Here is a 19,765-nt window from a genome sequence, read left to right as displayed (position 1 = left end):
AGAACTATCTACCATGCTACTGGAACTCAAAAGAAAGCTGGAGTAGCCATACTTATATCAGACAAACTAGACTTTCAATTAAAGGCCGTAACAAGAGATGAAGAAGGACATTATATAATAATTACAGGGTCTATCCATCAGGAAGAGCTAACAATGATAAATGTCTATGCGCCGAATACGGGAGCCCCAAATATATAAAACAATTAATCACAAACATAAGCAACCTTATTGATAAGAATGTGGTAATTGCAGGGGACTTTAATACTCCACTTACAGCCATGAATAGATCATCTAGACACAGGATCAATAAAGAAACAAGGGCTCTGAATAATGCATTGGATCAGATGGACTTGACAGATATGTTTAGAACTCTGCATCCCAAAGCAACACAATATAGTTTCTTCTCAAGTGCACATGGAACATTCTCCAAGATAGATCACATACTGGGTCACAAAACAGCCCTTCATAAGTATAAAAGAATTGAGATCATACCATGCATACTTTCAGACCACAATGCTATGAAGCTTGAAATCAACCACAGGAAAAAGTCTGGAGAATCTCCAAAAGCATGGAGGTTAAAGATCACCCTACTAAAGAATGAATGGGTCAACCAGGCAATTAGAGAAGAAATTTAAAAATATATGGAAACAAATGAAAATGAAAATACAATAATCCAAATGCTTTGGAATGCAGCAAAGGCAGTCCTGAGAGGAAAATACACTGCAATCCAGGCCTATCTCCAGAAACAAGAAAAATCCCAAATACAAAATCTAACAGTACGCCTAAAGGAAATAGAAGCAGAACAGCAAAGACACCTCAAACCCAGCAGAAGAAGAGAAATAATAAAGATCAGAGCAGAAATAAACAATATAGAATCTAAAAAAACTGTAGAGCAGATCAATGAAACCAAGAGTTGGTTTTTTGAAAAAATAAACAAAATTGATAAACCTCTAGCCAGGCTTCTCAAAAAGTAAAAGGAGATGACCCAAATAGATAAAATCATGAATGAAAATGGAATTATTACAACCAATCCCTGAGAAAAACAAGCAATTATCAGGGAATACTATCAAAATTATATGCCAACAAACTGGACAACCTGGAAGAAATAGACAAATTCCTAAGCACCCACACTCTTCCAAAACTCAAACAGGAAGAAATAGAAAACTTGAACAGACCCATAACCAGCAAAGAAATGGAATCAGCTATCAAAAATCTCCCAACAAATAAGAGTCCAGGACCAGATGGCTTCGCAGGGGAGTTCTACCAGACATTTTTTTTTTTTAATTTTTTTTTTTCAACGTTTATTTATTTTTGGGACAGAGAGAGACACAGCATGAATGGGGGAGGGACAGAGAGAGAGGGAGACACAGAATCGGAAACAGGCTCCAGGCTCTGAGCCATCAGCCCAGAGCCTGACGCGGGGCTCGAACTCACGGATGGCGAGATCGTGACCTGGCTGAAGTCGGACGCTTAACCGACTGCGCCACCCAGGCGCCCCGTCTACCAGACATTTAAAGCAGAGATAATACCTATCCTTCTCAAGCTGTTCCAAAAAATAGAAAGGGAAGGAAAACTTCCAGACTCATTCTATGAAGCCAGCATTACTTTGATTCCTAAACCAGACAGAGACCCAGCAAAAAAAGAGAACTACAGGCCAATATCCCTGATGAATATGGATGCAAAAATTCTCAATAAGATACTAGCAAATTGAATTCAACAGCATATAAAAAGAATTATTCACCATGATCAAGTGGGATTCATTCCTGGGATGCAGGGCTGGTTCAACATTCTCAAATCAATCAGTGTGATACATCACATTAATAAAAGAAAAGATAAGAACCATATGATCCTGTCAATTGATGCAGAAAAAGCATTTGACAAAATTCAGAATCCTTTCTTAATAAAAACCCTCGAGAAAGTCGGGATAGAAGGAACATACTTACACATCATAGAAGCCATTTATGAAAAGCCCACAGCTAATATCATCCTCAATGGGGAAAAACTGAGAGCTTTCTCCCTGAGATCAGGAACATGACAGGGATGTCCACTTTCACCGCTGTTGTTTAACATAGTGTTGGAAGTGCTACCATCAGCAAGCAGACAACAAAAGGAAATCAAAGGCATCAAAATTGGCAAAGATGAAGTCAAGCTTTCACTTTTTGCAGATGACATGATATTACACGTGGAAAACCTGATAGACTCCACCAAAAGTCTGCTAGGACTGATACATGAATTCAGCAAAGTCACAGGATACAAAATCAATGTACAGAAATCAGTTGCATTCTTATACACTAATAATGAAGCAACAGAAAGACAAATAAAGAAACTGATCCCATTCACAATTGCACCAAGAAGCATAAAATACCTAGGAATAAACCTAACCAAAGATGTAAAAGATCTGTATGCTGAAAATTATAGAAAACTTATGAAGGAAATTGAAGAAGATATAAAGAAATGGAAAAACATTCCGTGCTCATGGATTGGAAGAATAAATATTGTTAAAAGGTCAATACTAACCAAAGCTATCTACACATTCAATGTAATCCCAATCAAAATTGCACCAGCATTCTTCTCAAAGCTAGAACAAGCAATCCTAAAATTTGTATGGAACCACAAGAGGCCCCGAATAGCCAAAGTAATTTTGAAGAAGAAGACCAAAGCAGGAGGCATCACAATCCCAGACTTGAGCCTCTACTACAAAGCTGTAATCATCAAGACAGCATGGTATTGGCACAAAAACATACACATAGACCAATGGAATAGAATAGAAACCCCAGAATTAGACTCACAAAAGTATAGCCAACTAATCTTTGACAAAGCAGAAAACAATATCCAATGGAAAAAAGACAGTCTCTTTAACAAATGGTGCTGGGAGAACTGGACAGCAACATGCAGAAGGATGAAACTAGACCACTTTCTTACACCATTCACAAAAACAAACTCAAAATGGATAAAGGACCTGAATGTGAGACAGGAAACCATCAAAACCCTAGAGGAGAAAGCAAGAAAAAACCTCTCTGACCTCACCCACAGCAATTTTTTACTTGACACATCCCCAAAGGCAAGGGAATTAAAAGCAAAAATGAACTATTGGGACCTCATGAAGATAAAAAGCTTCTGCACAGCAAAGGAAACAATCAACAAAACTAAAAAGCAACCAACGGAATGGGAAAAGATATTTGCAAATGACATATTGGACAAGGGGCTAGTATCCAAAATCTATAAAGAGCTCACCAAACTCCACACCTGAAAAACAAATAACCCAGTGAAGAAATGGGCAGAAGACATGAATAGACACTTTTCCAAGGAAGACATCCAGATGGCCAACAGGCACATGAAAAGATGCTCAACGTCGCTCCTCATCAGGGAAATACAAATCAAAACCACACTCAGATACCACCTCACGCCAGTCAGAGTGGCTAAAATGAACAAATCAGGAGACTATAGATGCTGGCAAGGATGTGGAGAAACGGGAACCCTCTTTCACTGTTAGTGGGAATACAAACTGGTGCAGCCGCTCTAGAAAACAGTGTGGAGGTTCCTCAAAAAATTAAAAATACATCTACCCTATGACCCAGCAATAGCACTGCTAGGAATTTACCCAAGGGATACAGGAGTACTGATGCACAGGGGCACTTGTATCCCAATGTTTATAGCAGCTCTTTCAACAATAGCCAAATTGTGGAAAGAGCCTAAATGTCCATCAACTGATGAATGGATAAAGAAGTTGTGGTTTATATACACAATGGGATACTACTTGGCAATGAGAAAGAATAAAATATGGCCTTTTGTAGCAACGTGGATGGAACTGGAGAGTGTTATGCTAAGTGATATAAGTCACACAGAGAAAGACAGATACCATATGTTTTCACTCTTATGTGGATCCTGAGAAACTTAACAGAAGACCATGGGGGAGGGGAAGGAAAAAAAAAGGTTAGAGAGGGAGGGAGCCAAAACATAAAAGACTCTTAAAAACTTAGAACAAACTGAGGGTTGATGGGGGGGTGAGAGGGAGGGGAGGGAGGGTGATGGGTATTGAAGAGGGCACCTGTTGGGATGAGCACTGTGTGTTGTATGGAAACCAATTTGACAATAAATTTCATATTTAAAAAAAATTTTAAAAATATTCCTAGGAGCATTAAATTAAATTTTTCATTAAAAATATCCAAAAGAAACATGAAATTAATTATAATGGGATATTTTATTTAACCCCCTATATAAAAATATCATTTCGACATATAATAAATATAAAAGATAATTAATGAGATAGCTAACATTCTTTTTTTCCATATATTCTTTCTCTGGTACCATAAGGGACTGTGCAGACCTAGAGCTGTATTTAAACAGACGTGGAAAGACTTTTCACAATTCACTGTTCTATGAGCAAGCAGGTTACCAAGTTGTATACGATGATTTCATTCTAACTTTATTAGGTAATAGTTATTTCTGAGAAGTAGAATTTCATTGGTCTCGATTTTCTACATGTGCCCTTTAATATTTTCTAAATATCTTTGCAGCAAACATGCAATGCTTTAATTATCAGGAAAATGTTAAAGCTCATCTCAAAAAAAAAAAAAAAAAGAACAGAATGTGGCTTATTTTAAGTCATTACACCCTGATCCTGTGAGCGTTGTAGCCATCACCCTATTTCCAACCAATAGAAGTTATGGTGAAACAGGATGTCCCCTGCCCATCCCCCACCCAGCCCCAGCAACTGTCATACTTACAGCCAATCATCATGATGGCCACTGCAAAGATTTTCTCGATGTCTGTGGATGGGGCAATGTTTCCAAAGCCCACGCTGGTAAGGCTGGTCATAGTGAAATACAATGAGGAGATATAGACGGAATTCTTGCTGGGACCACCTTCCCACTTCCCTGAGCCAGATCCATTGAACTGGTAAGGGGTGCCAATGTCCATCGCCAGTTGGTAGAGCCAGCTGTTGTTGCGGATGGTCTTGGTGTCTTCATCAAAGATCTCGTAGTCCCCAATGCTGTACCAGATGCAGGCCATCCAGTGAGCAGCCAGCCCAAACACACACACCAGCAGCACCAGCACAGCGGCTCCGTATTCAATGTAGTGGTCCAGCTTACGGGCCACTCGCCCAAGACGTAGCAGCCGGACAACCTTCAGTGAGCTGAATAGGCTGCTGATGCCCTGGGAGAAGAGGAGCAGAGCATGAGGGCCAAGAACTAAAGATACTACTACTCCTTCCCTCCTCCCTGCCTGGGCTGTTTCCTTCAGCATGGTGTATTTCCACAAGATGAAATATTGTGCAACCCTTTAAAAAATGTTTTAATGTAATTCATGATATGGAGAAATGCTCATACATATTTGTACAGTTATGCATGATACAATTTGAATTTTATTCCAAGGTATATGAATTTCCATTTGCTTTTTCCTACTTCCATTAAAAAGCAGATTAAAAAAAAAATGACAAGCAAGACAAATAAAATTAGATTTTTATTCTAATTATATTATGATAAGTATACAAATATATATGAGCATATTTCATACCACTACTATTTTAAAACAATTTTAAGGGTTATATAATATTTCATCTTAAGTAATATGAAATATTTTAAGAGTTGTATAATATTTATTTCATATTGTATAATATTTCATTCTAATTATACTGTACATAAGTGTACAAGTATTTATGTATTCAATAAATGGCTAGGGAACACACATAGAAAAGTAAGATATTAATAGTTGTTACTGCTGCATTGTTGAGTTATGGAATTACAGAATATTTTTTGTTATATTTGTATATATTTTTGTTACATCTAAATATACTTAATTTCTAAAATTGAAATTGTTACTTTTACAGTTAGAAAAAATATGTATTTAAAAAACAAACAGTTTTAAAAAGATAAAAATGTATTAAAGACAGAATTGAGAAGAATAAAAAGCTAAGATTCTATTTTCTCAGGAGAGTTACAAATTTTTGGAAACTACATCACTCTCATCAGGCCAGGGATTATACAATCAGACACCATATATTCAAACACAATCAAGGAATCTCCAAGCTACAAGGAAGCTTCCAATTTCACCCGATCAAGCCTCCTATCATCCTGTGGACCCTGGCAGCGCATGTCTAGTCTCCAAATAGTGGTTCTCCAAGGGAAAAGCAGTAGTGGAAAGAACACCAGAGTAGAAATCTGGAAAACAGGTCTGAGACTGAAGTAAACCACTAACTTGCTATATGAATTTGGACAAGTCAATTGCCTCTCTCATCCAATTGCCTCTCTCATCCCAATGAGGGAAGTGGACTAGAGGAAATGTAACATTATAGAAGCCACTGCATTCAAAATCCCCAAATTCCTATAGCTTTTCCTACTTCCATGAAAAAGGAAATAAACAAGCAAACAAAATAGAGACATCTCTTTGCACCACAACTGCAGTCTCCCTCACACAGCAAAAATCCAACAGCAGGATGATGTCCTTCACCAAGCAGAATGAATGACTTTTCACCATTCTAAACACTGGACAGTTTCCAGGTCACTGCTAGTCTCTCTTGCTCCCTGTTCCCTTAATAACAACCCCCAAGGGTCAGGTTATGTCACAGACAGAAGGAAAATGTGTAAATGCTTTCTGATGACCTGTTGTCAGAGGCTCACCAAGGCTGCTTCCTCTTCCTGGACATCTCCCAGCCTCTTCCCATCTTGGTGGGTCTTTGAGACTGGTTCTCATCAATGGATGTGAGGTGAAATGTGTATCATTTCCAGGTCAAGGCAGTTAAAAGGAAGTATGCTTTCTCTTCCCTTTGACATACCTTCCAGATGAGGCTAGTGTGACCCTGAAGCCAAGTAATAAAGATGGTGGACATACAGCATGGAAGAAGCCTGGGTCCCTGAAAGACTATGTGGAACACCCTCTCCTTCCCAATCAATCTGAATCATATTATGATGTGAATGAAAAAAGAAACCTCTGAAACAAGCCACCAAAACTCTGGAGGATATTTGGTACAGTAGATACTATTAGCCTTCCCTGATACGTGAACACACAAACTGTATGTAGCATAGCCTTGTCCATAAAGACCACAAATCAGGCTGCCACACAAATTACTTTTGTTGAGGTGAGAGTGGGGAAGATGGGATTTATTGCACCTTTATTTTATTTTATTTTTTTTGGTTTGGCTTTTTTATTTTTTTTCAAATTTTTATTTAAATTCTAGTTAGTATTGCACCTTTTAAAAAATAAATAACAGTTTTGGAGCCATAAAACTTACTATAGAAATAAGCACTTCTTGCCCAACATACATCAGCAAATAAGTAATAATGGATTTTTCTAAGCCAAGAGACTACATCCCCAGGGTCAGCTATCCAAATTGCTAACTCTGACAAAGTTTACTTTTGGCATGTCCAGTACTCATCCCCTGGGTCCCCTTTTCCCTCCACGTGCTTTCCTCAAAAACCTGCCATGCAGAAAAGGCCAAGAAACCCTCCCCCCTATTAAGGTACAAACGACTTCTGAGAGTAAATGGATATCCTCTCTCCAGAGGGCATCTGCATTTTAACAGAGGGAAACTAACCTCCAATAGTAGAATTAAAAGTACCTACAGCCTGGATGAAGGAGCTATTCTGGGAGGCAAAGGAGCCTTTCTGATGACTCAGAAACCAAACACATGTAAGCAGCCACCTACTCTCCACCTGTTCATAAAGAGGTTACTGAGATCATCTTTCAACAGCAGATCAACCATGAAGCAGAACTTATTACCCAGGGCAAAACTGCCTTGTCATTTTTCCCCACTCAGATTCAATTCAAAGCAACATTTAAGGAGAACCTACTATGTACTCCTTGTGCTAATACCACAGGGAAAAGATTAAAATGATGCTGTCTTTGTCTTCCTGTTCACTGTTATGGCCGCAGTGCCTGGCATGGGGAAGAGGCTTGATAGGAAGAAAGAGGAGAGGAAGTAAGAGCATAGTAACTAGTGCAAGAGGCAAGATACAATACTTCTATCTCACAGTCACAGAACCTGATTGCTGAGAGGGAGAACAGATATCACCCAGTCTAGCCCTCCAAGTCCAGAGATGCCTTCTAGAGCTCCCTAAGGAACGGTCATTCAGCTTCTCCTTGAACTCCCCCCTTAACCACTTCACATCTCTAAGATCCCATTCTGGCAGTCATTCGTGGACATGAATGACTGTGCTCCCATGACCCTTCGTATCTCCCTCTGCTCCCTCCTCCCTTCTCCCTCCCCTCCCAATGGCCACACAACACATGCAACCACACTACCCAAAGGCCTGCTCTTCTATAGCCTTACACCCCAGACGTCTTGAGCTTCCCGCATGGTGGATGCACACTTCCATCTCCGTGCCTGCTCGGACTAGTCCCTTAGCCCAGAATGCCCTGTTCCTCCCTTTCTACCAGCCGGTATACTAGTTATCCTTCAGGTCTGCCACTGCCTTTACCCTAAAGCCTTCCATGTCTACCCTGGACTCACAACCAGTTGCTCACCCCTCTGTGTGTCCACGGTATTCTGTATCCATTACCAACTGAACACGTTGCCTTGGCCCTATAGTTTCCCCAACCACAGTAGGCGCTCCATCTTCTGAAGACAGAAGTCATTTGCTATTCACTTTAGAAGCTTCCTGTATTGGGCTAAATAGTGTCCCCACCAAATTCATGTCTTTCCCAGAACCTCAGAATGTGACCTTATTTGGGAAACAACCCCTTATTTGGGAAAGGGGTTGTTGTAGGTATAGGTGGTTAAGATGAGGTCATATTTAATCCAGTTTAACTGATGACCTTATAAAAAGAGAAGAGCTGGACACACAGAGAGAAAACCAGGTGGTGGTTTTTTTTGTTTTTTTTTTTTTTTTTTTTTTTACCAATGCAGAGATTGGAGTGATGTGTCTTCAAGCCAGAGAATGCCAAAGATTACCAGCAAAACCAGAAGCTAAGAGAAAGGCATGGAACAGATTCTCTCCTAGAGCCTTCAGAGAGAACACAGCCCTATTGAAACTTTGACTTCAGATTTCTAGTTTCCAAACTGTGGAAGAATAATTTCTATTGTATTAAACCACTCAGTTTGTGGTAATTTGTCATAGCTGCCCTGGAAGACTAACATACCTACACAGGATCTAAAGCCAGCAGCTTCTCAGAAAAGGTCTGAAACATTTTCTAAATTGAATTGAAGAGTTTGGATTATTAAGGAATTCTTTCTCATTTTAAGAGGTCTCCAGAACAATATAAAATAAACACTTCCTCATCGTGTTATTGATCTGTATACGCTGATACTCTATTACACGGTTTTGTGTAAGTTGTCTGCTATTATATGAATTCTAGCTATTTAAAATCATTTCAAACTATTAGTTTGTGTGGTTTTTTTCCTTATTTGCTTCAAGTTCTAGATGGGATAAACAGAATACTCTAAATTTTTTTTTAATTTTGGTATGCTAAAAACATGATAGCACCATATGGTAGAGAATCACATTTCCCCAGGAGTTTCTTGTATCAGAAAGCCTATCTCACATTCCAGATTGTACCAGAAAGTTCTTTATCACAACCTTAAAATTATGAAGAACCAAGACTTTCAAGCTGAACTAACATGGATGAAGGGATGGTGAGAACCCATGTCATCCTCATCACCAAAGGCCAACAACTATGACTACAAGGAAGACTTCTGAAACCTCAATAAACTCAGCTGTAGTGATATTGATGCAATTCAGATTGAAATGGACATTTGGCAATTATCTTATTCAGACAGTATGTGAACTATCAAGTTTTACCTATTTACCCAGACTAAATAAATCATTTTGTTAACTTGAGCTATCTATATGTTACTTTCTCAATTAGCCAGATTCATCAACTTTTGGTTCATATTTTCATCTGCCATATGTATTGATATAACACTGTCACAGACTAATGACAATGTGCTATTGAAAAGATCTACCCAGTCTTTCAGGTCCTTGAATAATTTCCCTGGGGTGGTGACATGATGGCATCCATAACAGATTCTGCAGGCAAACTTGATTTTTTTATTGTGTTCAACCACACATGATTACTCTCCTCCTGCAATCTCCTGCAGCTAAAGGCCTTCTTCACATGTTTCCCTGCGAGTCTTCTGGAAACCATTCCCAGCCTCAGGACACCTGGATGGCTCAGTCAGTTAAGCATGACTCTTGATTTTGGCTCAGGTCACGATCTCATCATTGAGGAGATCCAACCCCATGTCAGGCTCAGGGCTGACAGCATGGAGCCTGCTTAGGATTCATTTATTTATTCATTCATTCTCTCTCTCTCTCTCTCTCTCTCTCTCTCTCTCTGCCCCCATTCCTCTCCCTCTCTCTCAAATAAATAAACATTAAAAAAAAAAAACCTCCCAGCCTCAACAACCTCCTGGATTTTTCCTACCATCTTCTTGCTTTAGTTGAAGCCAGTTCTCCCTGAGTACCCTGCTTTTCCCTTACATCCTGGAGTTCAGAGCAGGGAATTTTCAATCTCCACATTTCCATCTTCCAAACAAGAGTTGGCTGGCACTCCAAAAAAACAAAACAAAACAAAACAAAATCCCCTCCTTTAAGATTCATGCTATCTAGCAAAAACACCTCCTCATTACAGCCATCTGATTATTGATGGCTACCATCTGTTGAATGCTTACAAATATGCCACAATTTAACTTAATCTTTCACTAATTATCCCACTTATCAACCTTGTCCTTTCATCCCTTAAATCTCTGCACCTGGATTTTCAGCCTATCTCCTGCTATCAGCCTGGGAACCTTCAATGTCCATGAAGAAAAATTATTCAACACTCCAGCCTCTCTGTTCCCAGTGACCTTCACCTCCTCTTCACATTCTGAGCCTAGTCATCATTGGAAACCACTCCCTCTCTGAAATCTTACACACCCAGCATTCAACATGATGATTACATGCTTTCTTCTGTTTCTCCACTCTCTCCTTTATCCCCATCCAACCCAATCTACTCTTTGGCTTCTCTTTGATATTTGTATCTTTTCCAACCATCAACTCTCTAGATTTCACTTCTTTTCCCATCATACTAGACCCTGTTACGTCACTTCCGTCACTTCCATCTCCCTACCAACCAACAAGCTCTCTTCTTGTCCTCCTGCCGGATCTGGTACTGCATGGGATCCAACAGCGGGGGCCTAGCTATCATTTCCATTCTCATTTGGGTCCCTCGACTTTCCTAACCCATCCTTTTTCTCTTCCTTGAACAACCCTTTCTCCACTTCACACCAAAAGATATTCCAAATCTTCACTACTCTTTTCAAGATCCCACCTGACCTGTGCCATTCTCATTCTAAGCCAACATTATTTCCCCACACACAGAGAAAGTAGAGGCTGTTAGTATCAACTCTCCCTCTACATCCCATCTCCACAAATACAAGTATGTGCTTTTGCACGTCCTTCCACACTGCACCAAAACCTATTCCTCCACCCGCTCACAGGCATCATCCCATCAACTATCCACACTTCTCTCTCTTCTCTTTGTCTTCAAACCTCCCTTTCAAAGACTAATTTCTCTTAGACTAGATCATACCACTGTTTCAAGACCTACGCACCTTTCCAGATATAATAACTCCCCTCCCCTTCCTAATACTCCTTCCTTCTAACCATAATCAACACACAATGGCTCAATTTCCTCATTTCCCCCTCATTTCTCAATCCACTGCATTCAGACATCCATTCCCACCACTTGTCAGAAATTTACTATCTTGAAGATCACCAGTTACCTTCTAATTGTTATACCCTACAGCATTTGACATCTGTAATGGACATTTAACATTATTCATGGCCACACAGTGTCTAACCTGTCTTCCTGAATTTAAGGAATCACCACCTTACAAAGTAGAACTTCTTTCACACCCCAGAAGCTGAAGATCACAAATCTTCTTTCTCCAACCCTTGCTGCAGCTAAAGTGTGGGCACATGACCTAGAATCTACCACCAGAGACACCCACCCCCATCACTGAATAGTATCTAATGGAGAACTGTGCAGGACCCCTTTTGCAAGAGCATGGCAGCATCACCCATTCCCAGAGGTAGCAGGTGGTCGTTCTGGAATTGGTGCCCAGGGTCCAGTGATGGTGGTTATCGATCCTGCACATTGCAAGTCCACGTCCAATAGCAGCAGTGGCATATTGACAGCACCAGTTCTAGAATATGATTTTGCCAGATAGCCTCCAAATATCTTCTGGGTCTTCCCAAAAATTCTGTGAGTACCTAACAACCTTTCAACAAACTTTTTTCCCTTATATTTGCCAGACTTGAGCCCCGAGTAAACCATGTGGAAGGGACTGTTCTCCCTTGATTCCCACAATAACTCTATTCCTAATTAGATATCTAATATTAGACATATAATAATTATTAAAAAGGCATTGCTCTGGGCCTTTTTCTCTTCTCCACCTACTCCTTTCCCTGACAGCTGAATCCATTAACGTGGCTTTAACCACAATATCTATACATTAATAACCTATAAGTCCATCCTTCCAAACTAGACATTTCTCCCAACTGTAAGACCCCTATGAGCTTTTCACTGGGACATCCCATGAGTTCTTGAGTTTGACACATGTAGCCTTCAGCCCATCTCCTACAACCCAATGTGGAGAATGTGTCCTAGGTCTACAGTCTCCCAAGTAGAAAACTAGGTGTTATCTACTCAGTTGGCTATACAAACTTTTCTTAACTAAATGTTCTTTTTAAAGAGGTGATATTAAGGTACATCAGTATTCCAATGAATAATTTTGCTGCCATTTGTATAAAAATAGAAAATAAGCATATTTTCTTGTCTATGCATATAACATCTCTGGAAGTAAAGATAAGATACTGAAAACACTGACTGTCCCAGGGAGGGAGATTCTTTACTGTATATACCCTTTTGAATGTTATACCATGTAAATTATGTTTTTTCAAATTTTTAAAAAATCAAGTTATAAAAACAATTAAATATAATTTAGGGGCACCTGGGTGGCTCTGTTGGTTAAGTGTCCTACTCTTAATTTTGGTTCAGGTCATGATCTCACAGTTTGTGAGTTTAAGCTCCATATTGGGCTTTGTGCTGACAGCACATAGCCTGCTTGGTACTCCCTTTCTCTCTGCCCTTCCCCGCTTGTTCTGTATATCTCTCTCAAAATAGCTAAAAATAAACTTTAAAAAAATGTGACACAACCCTGCTTAGAGCCCCTCAATGGCTCCCACTGCCTTCTAGATAAAATTCCATTTCTTTAGCAAACAAAATCCTTTGTAATTTGGTCCCCCAACAGCCTTGCCTCACACTGCCTCCTTTCCAGGCACCTTCTGTTTTGGTCATATCAAATTATTTGTGGTTCAACAATCACACTGTGGCTTCATGCCTTCGCATGTACCATTCCCTCTGTCTCAAACACTATTTCCCTGGCTGTCTGCCTAGGAAACACCCATTCTTAAAGACCTTTCTCACCACCCCAGTGACAGGATGAGTCATATATCCTTAGCAAGTATACAAGACATTTGCCTTTTAAAATAAGTGTTAGGGGCGCCTGGGTGGCGCAGTCGGTTAAGCGTCCGACTTCAGCCAGGTCACGATCTCGCGGTCCGTGAGTTCGAGCCCCGCGTCAGGCTCTGGGCTGATGGCTCGGAGCCTGGAGCCTGTTTCCGATTCTGTGTCTCCCTCTCTCTCTGCCCCTCCCCCGTTCATGCTCTGTCTCTCTCTGTCCCAAAAATAAATAAAAAAAAAAAAATAAAATAAAAAATAATAAAATAAAATAAGTGTTAGAGTGAATCCAAACTTATTCCAATAATAGTACTATTCTCTCATCTGAGTTCCCATCTGCTTTCCTGACCTATAGAGAAAGGGGTGTAGATACAGTAGCACCCTCGAAACTGTGAATCAGATGTCACACACAGAAAATGAATCCTCTGTGTGTGGCTGTGATGGTTAATTTTCTGTCTCAATATGACTGGGACACAGGGTGTCCATATATTTGGTCAAACATTATGCTGGGTGAGTCGGTGAGGACGTTTCTAGAGTGAGATTAACATTTGAATCCATACACTGAATAAAACGGACTGACCTCCCTAGTGTGAGGGGCCCCTTCCAATCTACGGAAGGCCTGAATAAAACAAAAAGTTGGGTAAGGGAGAATTCACACTCCCTGCCTGACTGTTTTCAAGCTGGGACATCAAATCTTCTCCTGCACTCACACTAGAACTTACACCCCCACCTCCCCTGAGTCTCTAGCTTGCAGATGGCAGCTTATGGGACTTCTTGGCCTCCAAAATCTTTGACAGTGTTAGCAGAAAAAAGGTCAAGAATGGTAAGCCTAAGACTCAACAGAGCATCATCTCTCTGTGATGCCTCCCCCTGATACACACAGGCAGAGTTCAACATGCCCTCTACTAGATTCCCATGACTGGTCCTTGACTCATTCTTTCAACAAACACTTATTGAGCACTTTAATATGGGGCACACATGATTTCCATCACTAATAACAGATCAGCGGCCGACTAGACCAAAATCCTCACCTTTCTGGAATTCAATTCGGAAAGATAGACAATAGAATAAATAAGTAAAATAAATGGTATGTCATAAGAAAAAAAAGATGAAAAATTAAGTGGGAAATGAATATAAAAAGTAACAGGAAAAGGGGGTGATGTTCAGCATCAAATAGGATTGTGAAGGAAAACTTTCCTGAGATCTTGGCATTTAAGTAAAGGCCCAGTGGAGATGAGAATGTGGGCCAGAGAGTATCTAAGGGACACATGTTCCAGATAGAAGGATCAGCAGGTACAAATGTCCTGAGGCAGGAATGTCACAATGTCTTTATATTAGGCTGACAGCCCTTTGAGGTCAGGAAGCACACCTTCAGTAAGAGTACTAATTAACATTGGTTGAGTCCTTACTAAGTGCCAGGCACACTAAGGACTTTGCAAGGATTGCCTCACTTAATCCTCACAACTTTGGGAGGTAAGTATATTATACACCCAATGCACAGATGAAGACACTGTTTTCATTTGTCCAGTATCACACAGGTAAAAAGTGGTGGAGCTAGAATTAGAAGGCTGATCAACTGACTCCTAAGTGGATGCCCTTAACTCCTTGCTCTAAGTTCCCATCTTTAAAGTGCTAGCTCCTCACAGTTGTTCAATACACGTTTATTAACGGAAACGTACGCTGATGCTTCCTTACAACAAGAACTCATGAGGGTCGCAAACCTAGTGGTCTGGTGTGAGGATTTACAACCTTATTAACAGAGCTTGGTTTGTTTGTTGTCTGTTTTAAAAACAGAGATGATTTTGGGGCCTGGGTGGCTGATTCAATCAAACATCCGACTGTTGATGTCATGTCAGGTCATGATCTAGTGAGACTGAGCGCCACATGGGGCTCCGGGCTGACAGCTTGAATCCAGATTCTCTCTCTCCCCCTCTGTCTTTGCCCCTCTCCTGCTTGCTCATGCATTCTCTCTCTCTCTCTCTCTCTCTCTCTCTCTCTCTCTCAAAATAAATAAACTTAAAACAACAACAAGAACAACAACATATATGACTTTAAGAAGAAATGTTCCACGATGATCCCACCACTCTGGGCACTACAGACCCATCTCAACTACAAACAATGAATTGGCTTACCAGATCTTATTGGAAGTTACTCACTGAAGCTTAAATATAATTTGCTTCCCTTTCATTGCTTCAGCATTTCACTTTAGGCTTGTTTAATTCAACAGTCACTTCCTGAAAACCTAGTGCAGGAAGATACAGTCAAGAGCCACCAGTGGCACAAAAACAAACATGGAACACCCTGTCCTCATGATGCCTACCATGGGGCCACAGAGAAAATAGCTTGTAAATGACCACAGTGCAGCAGCAAACACAGGTCAGCTTCCACCATAAAGGCTGAACTACCACAAGGGCTGTGGCTGTACATGAAGGGAATGGTTTTCTACTTACCAGGTCTATGGACCATACTCAGGAGGAGGATGTGGTTACTGGGTTTAAGGGGAGCCTTGTAACCAGAAATGGGATAGCCTGCAACCCTCCCTTTGTTTAATCCAAGAATGTATCCAAAAGACACATCTGCAGATTCCACAGAAAACAATCATTGAAGGAAGTTTAGAAATATCACTTGAAACCATTCACGTTCCTTTTGTTGACAATTCAAACCTTGAAATAAACTGTGTATTCAGTTGCGATATTAAACCATCGGCTCTTTTTCTTCCTAGAGGCACCGAAAATTGAAAGCTATCACTGGTCAAATAAAATCCTAGGTATACAGAATAGAGAATCTGCTTTTGTCAAGCCATGTCTTGGTCTTTCTCAGAATACTTATCTCAGGTTTTCTTCTTCCAAGGAAGTGAAGTGAATCCAAGTAGCCTAGATTATACTTTCTCTCCTACCAAAAGAGGCAATAAATACATGTTGTACCTGCAGCTCTGACATTTCTGCAGAACTTATTCATTAATTAGCCCTTAATTTGCTTTAGCCTAATCTGATTTTAAATTCTCAGAGCCAACACCACATTAGGGTCTGGTGTAGGTGAAAATCCAATGACTTTCTTGAGGGCTGTGTACATAGAAATGTGGGGCACTGGGGACTAAGGAGGGCATGGGTCCCTGCTTGGCCAGAGCTCTTGATATGGAACAGCGCTGACATTATAAAAGCATCGCCTCAAAGAGTAGCATGTGAGCATGCAGCTGTGACCTCCTGACTACATGTGATAACACTTTCTTTAATGGTGAGGGAGGTGGAGATCATTCCCCATGCAGTCTAATTTGGCTTTAAAAAACACACTCCCGGGGTGCCTGGGTGGCTCAGTCGGTTGAGCGTCTGACTTCAGCTCAGGTCATGATCTCAGTCTGTGAGTTCGAGCCCCACGTTGGGCTCTGTGCTGATAGCTCAGAGCCTGGAGCCTGCTTTGGATTCTGTGTCTCCCTCTCTCTCTGCCCCTCCCCTGCTCATGCTCTGTCTCTCTCTGTCTCAAAAATAAATAAAACTATTTTAAATAAATAGAAAATAAATAACACACTCCTGGGGCGCCTGGGTGGCTCAGTCAGTTAAGCCTCTGACTTCGGCTCAGGTCAGGATCTCAGTCTGTGAGTTCGAGCCCCATGTTGGGCTCTGCGCTGATAGCTCAGAGCCTGGAGCCTGCTTTGGATTCTGTGTCTCCCTCTCTCTCTGCCCCTCCCCTGCTCATGCTCTGTCTCTCTCTGTCTCAAAAATAAATAAAACTATTTTATTTTTATTTTTATTTTTTTTAAACTTTTATTTATCCTTGAGACAGAGAGAGACAGAGCATGAACGGGGGAGGGGCAGAGAAAGAGGGAGACACAGAATCGGAAGCAGGCTCCAGGCTCCGAGCCATCAACCCAGAGCCCGACGCGGGGCTCGAACTCACCGACCGCGAGATCGTGACCTGAGCTGAAGTCGGACGCTCAACCGACTGAGCCACTCAGGCGCCCCTAAATAAAACTATTTTAAATAAATAGATAAATAAATAAATAACACACTCCTGGGGCACCTGGGTGGCTCAGTCAGTTAAGCCTCTGACTTCGGCTCAGGTCAGGATCTCACAGTTGGTGAGTTTGAGTCCCACATTGAGATATGTGCTGTCAGTACAGAGCCTGCTTCGGATCCCCTGTCCCCCTCTCTCCACCCCTCCTCCGTTTGTGCTCACTCTCTCAAAAATAAATAAAAAGATTTAAAAGAATAAAAATAAAAAAATAAAAACCACTCTCCCTCCCTCCTCAGACATAATCCACTTCTACTTCACTGTCACCCAAAACAAAGCTTCCAATCAGAAGGTGGAAGTCCCCAGACACTATAAAGGAGCCCTTAAATGTTTCCTGACAAACACTGGAATTTGTGGTATGGCCTTGAGGCCTCCGGTGGGGTGGTGAGGAAGGAAGGCTCAAGCAGCTGGTTTGGACGTGTAAAATGCGCCCCAGAATCTGGGATCCTGGTATACAGCAAGCTGCAGGCCAGCAGCCCAGCCACCTGGGTTGTATCTGTGAGAACTGGGGCGGGTGCAAGGTGTCCCCAGTGCTCAAGGACTAGCTTGGTGAAATGGGCAAACAGCACTGGGCGCCACTTCTGAGGGACCACCGGGGACATCAAAGCATGGTGCCTGGAGCAGGCCATGGGGGTTGGCTTAGCCCCAGGGCACAGTGTGTGACTGACATACTGGGTACTGAGAAAAGGACAGGGAGAAACAGAAGACTCTCAGGAAGACTGCATGGTCGTAACTTAAGGGACCTGTAGGTTAAGTGTAATAAGGACCCCCTTATTACCCACTACTATTAGTCATTCATTAATTAGCCCTTAATTTGCTTTAGACTAATCTGATTTTAAATTCTCAGAGCTAATGTAGTGTTAGTGCTTTACCTCTAATATTATTCATGGGTTTTAACATTTTATTTATTTTTGAGAGACAGAGCACGAATGGGGGAGGGGCAGAGAGGGAGGGGCAGAGAGAGAGGGGCAGAGAGAGAGAGAGACACAGAATCTGAAGCAGGCTCCACGCTCTGAGCTGTCAGCACAGAGCCCGACACAGGGCTCAAACTCACGGACCTCAAGATCATGACCTGAGCTGAAGCCAAACACTTAACTGACTGAGTCACCCAGGCACCCCTAATGTTATTCATGGTTTTAATTGTGCCCCATCTTCACAAAAAATTTAAAGCCCTTGAGGGCTATTCTTCTTTGCAGCCTTACCAGTGAACAGTGATAGGACCACTAATCATTCTAGACTCTTTCATTCTGTGAAGCAACTCGCATACACAGAGTTCTATCCTCCTACCATCTGGCCCTCTGAGGATAAGTCTCTGTAGGAATGTTCTAAGGAAAAATTATGGCTCCTTTAAGAGGCTTCTGGTAAATATAGAGTTTTAAACTTTCTGGAAGCAGGCAGAAGTAAGAATAGTCACCATTCTATATGGTTAAAATAATCAGTAACTACAACTTTTGAGACTAAGAGAAGCCATAGAGAAGAGAAATTGTCTTCTCATTAGGAAAGAAAAAAAAAAAAAAGGCCACCATGAGAAGTCCCAAAGCATCTGCACACCCAAAGCCACGTGTGGGACTTGGGCTTGGAACCAGGCCTTTGCCTCTGGTACAGTTCTTACTACTTCCATGACCCCAGCGGGTCGCCCAACCTTTCTGAACTTCATTTCATCACCTGTCAAGTGGGGGAAATGCATTTACACAGGGTTAATGTTCACAAAGGTATTTGTAGTTATTTGAGAGGTGGTCACCTTGCTCCCCTTCAGCTATAAAAATCCAGCCAAAAAAAAAAAAAAAAAAGAGAGAGAAAGAGAGAGAAACTCTCTGCTCTCAGTAAAAAAGAAAAAGATCTGCAATGCAGAAAGAAGTCACCACTAAGTGAGAATTAATAAAGAGGTAAAATAATGGCCCCTCCCTGAAAAGTTGAGATCAACCAGTCAAGGGCATTTGCCCAAATCACCACATAAGGTGAAGGAAAGCAGGCAGGTGTCCTGGCTTTGTACTTCTGGACATGCAGAGTTCCAGGGATACGTGAAAGTTGGGCTCACTTCATAAGGACAGGAAAGGCCAAGGATACCTGAAAACTAACAGAATACAATGTATACCTAGGTATTTGGATTTCTAAACTCACTTTAAAAGATCTATCACTTCTCTGACTACCATGACTAGAAATTATTAAAATAACAAACATGCTACTTAGAATTTATTTCGATGGAAAAGTTGGAACACAGACCCTGACCAGTCAACCCCATCCTGCTTCCTGCTAAGTAACAGCAAACAATCACAGCCATGATTTACTAAGCATCTGCAATATGGCAAGCTAC

At 41.2% G+C, this 19,765-nt stretch overlaps 1 protein-coding gene across 3 annotated transcripts in view; it reads right to left on the bottom strand.

The window, feature by feature from the left end:
* KCNH1 (potassium voltage-gated channel subfamily H member 1) overlaps positions 1 to 19,765 on the bottom strand; it is a 390,176-nt gene that overhangs the window by 240,951 nt on the left and 129,460 nt on the right. For all 3 annotated transcript variants that reach the window (XM_058701734.1, XM_058701731.1, XM_058701732.1), the window contains exon 7: positions 4,728 to 5,157. In XM_058701734.1, the coding sequence (XP_058557717.1) occupies positions 4,728 to 5,157 (430 nt within the window). The remainder of the gene's footprint in view (positions 1 to 4,727; positions 5,158 to 19,765) is intronic.

Source organism: Neofelis nebulosa, chromosome 15, assembly GCF_028018385.1.
Source record: "Neofelis nebulosa isolate mNeoNeb1 chromosome 15, mNeoNeb1.pri, whole genome shotgun sequence".
In the NCBI taxonomy this organism is placed as follows: domain Eukaryota; kingdom Metazoa; phylum Chordata; class Mammalia; order Carnivora; family Felidae; genus Neofelis; species Neofelis nebulosa.
Note: the sequence above shows the minus strand (reverse complement) of the source record. Positions and strands in the feature narration are given on the sequence as shown.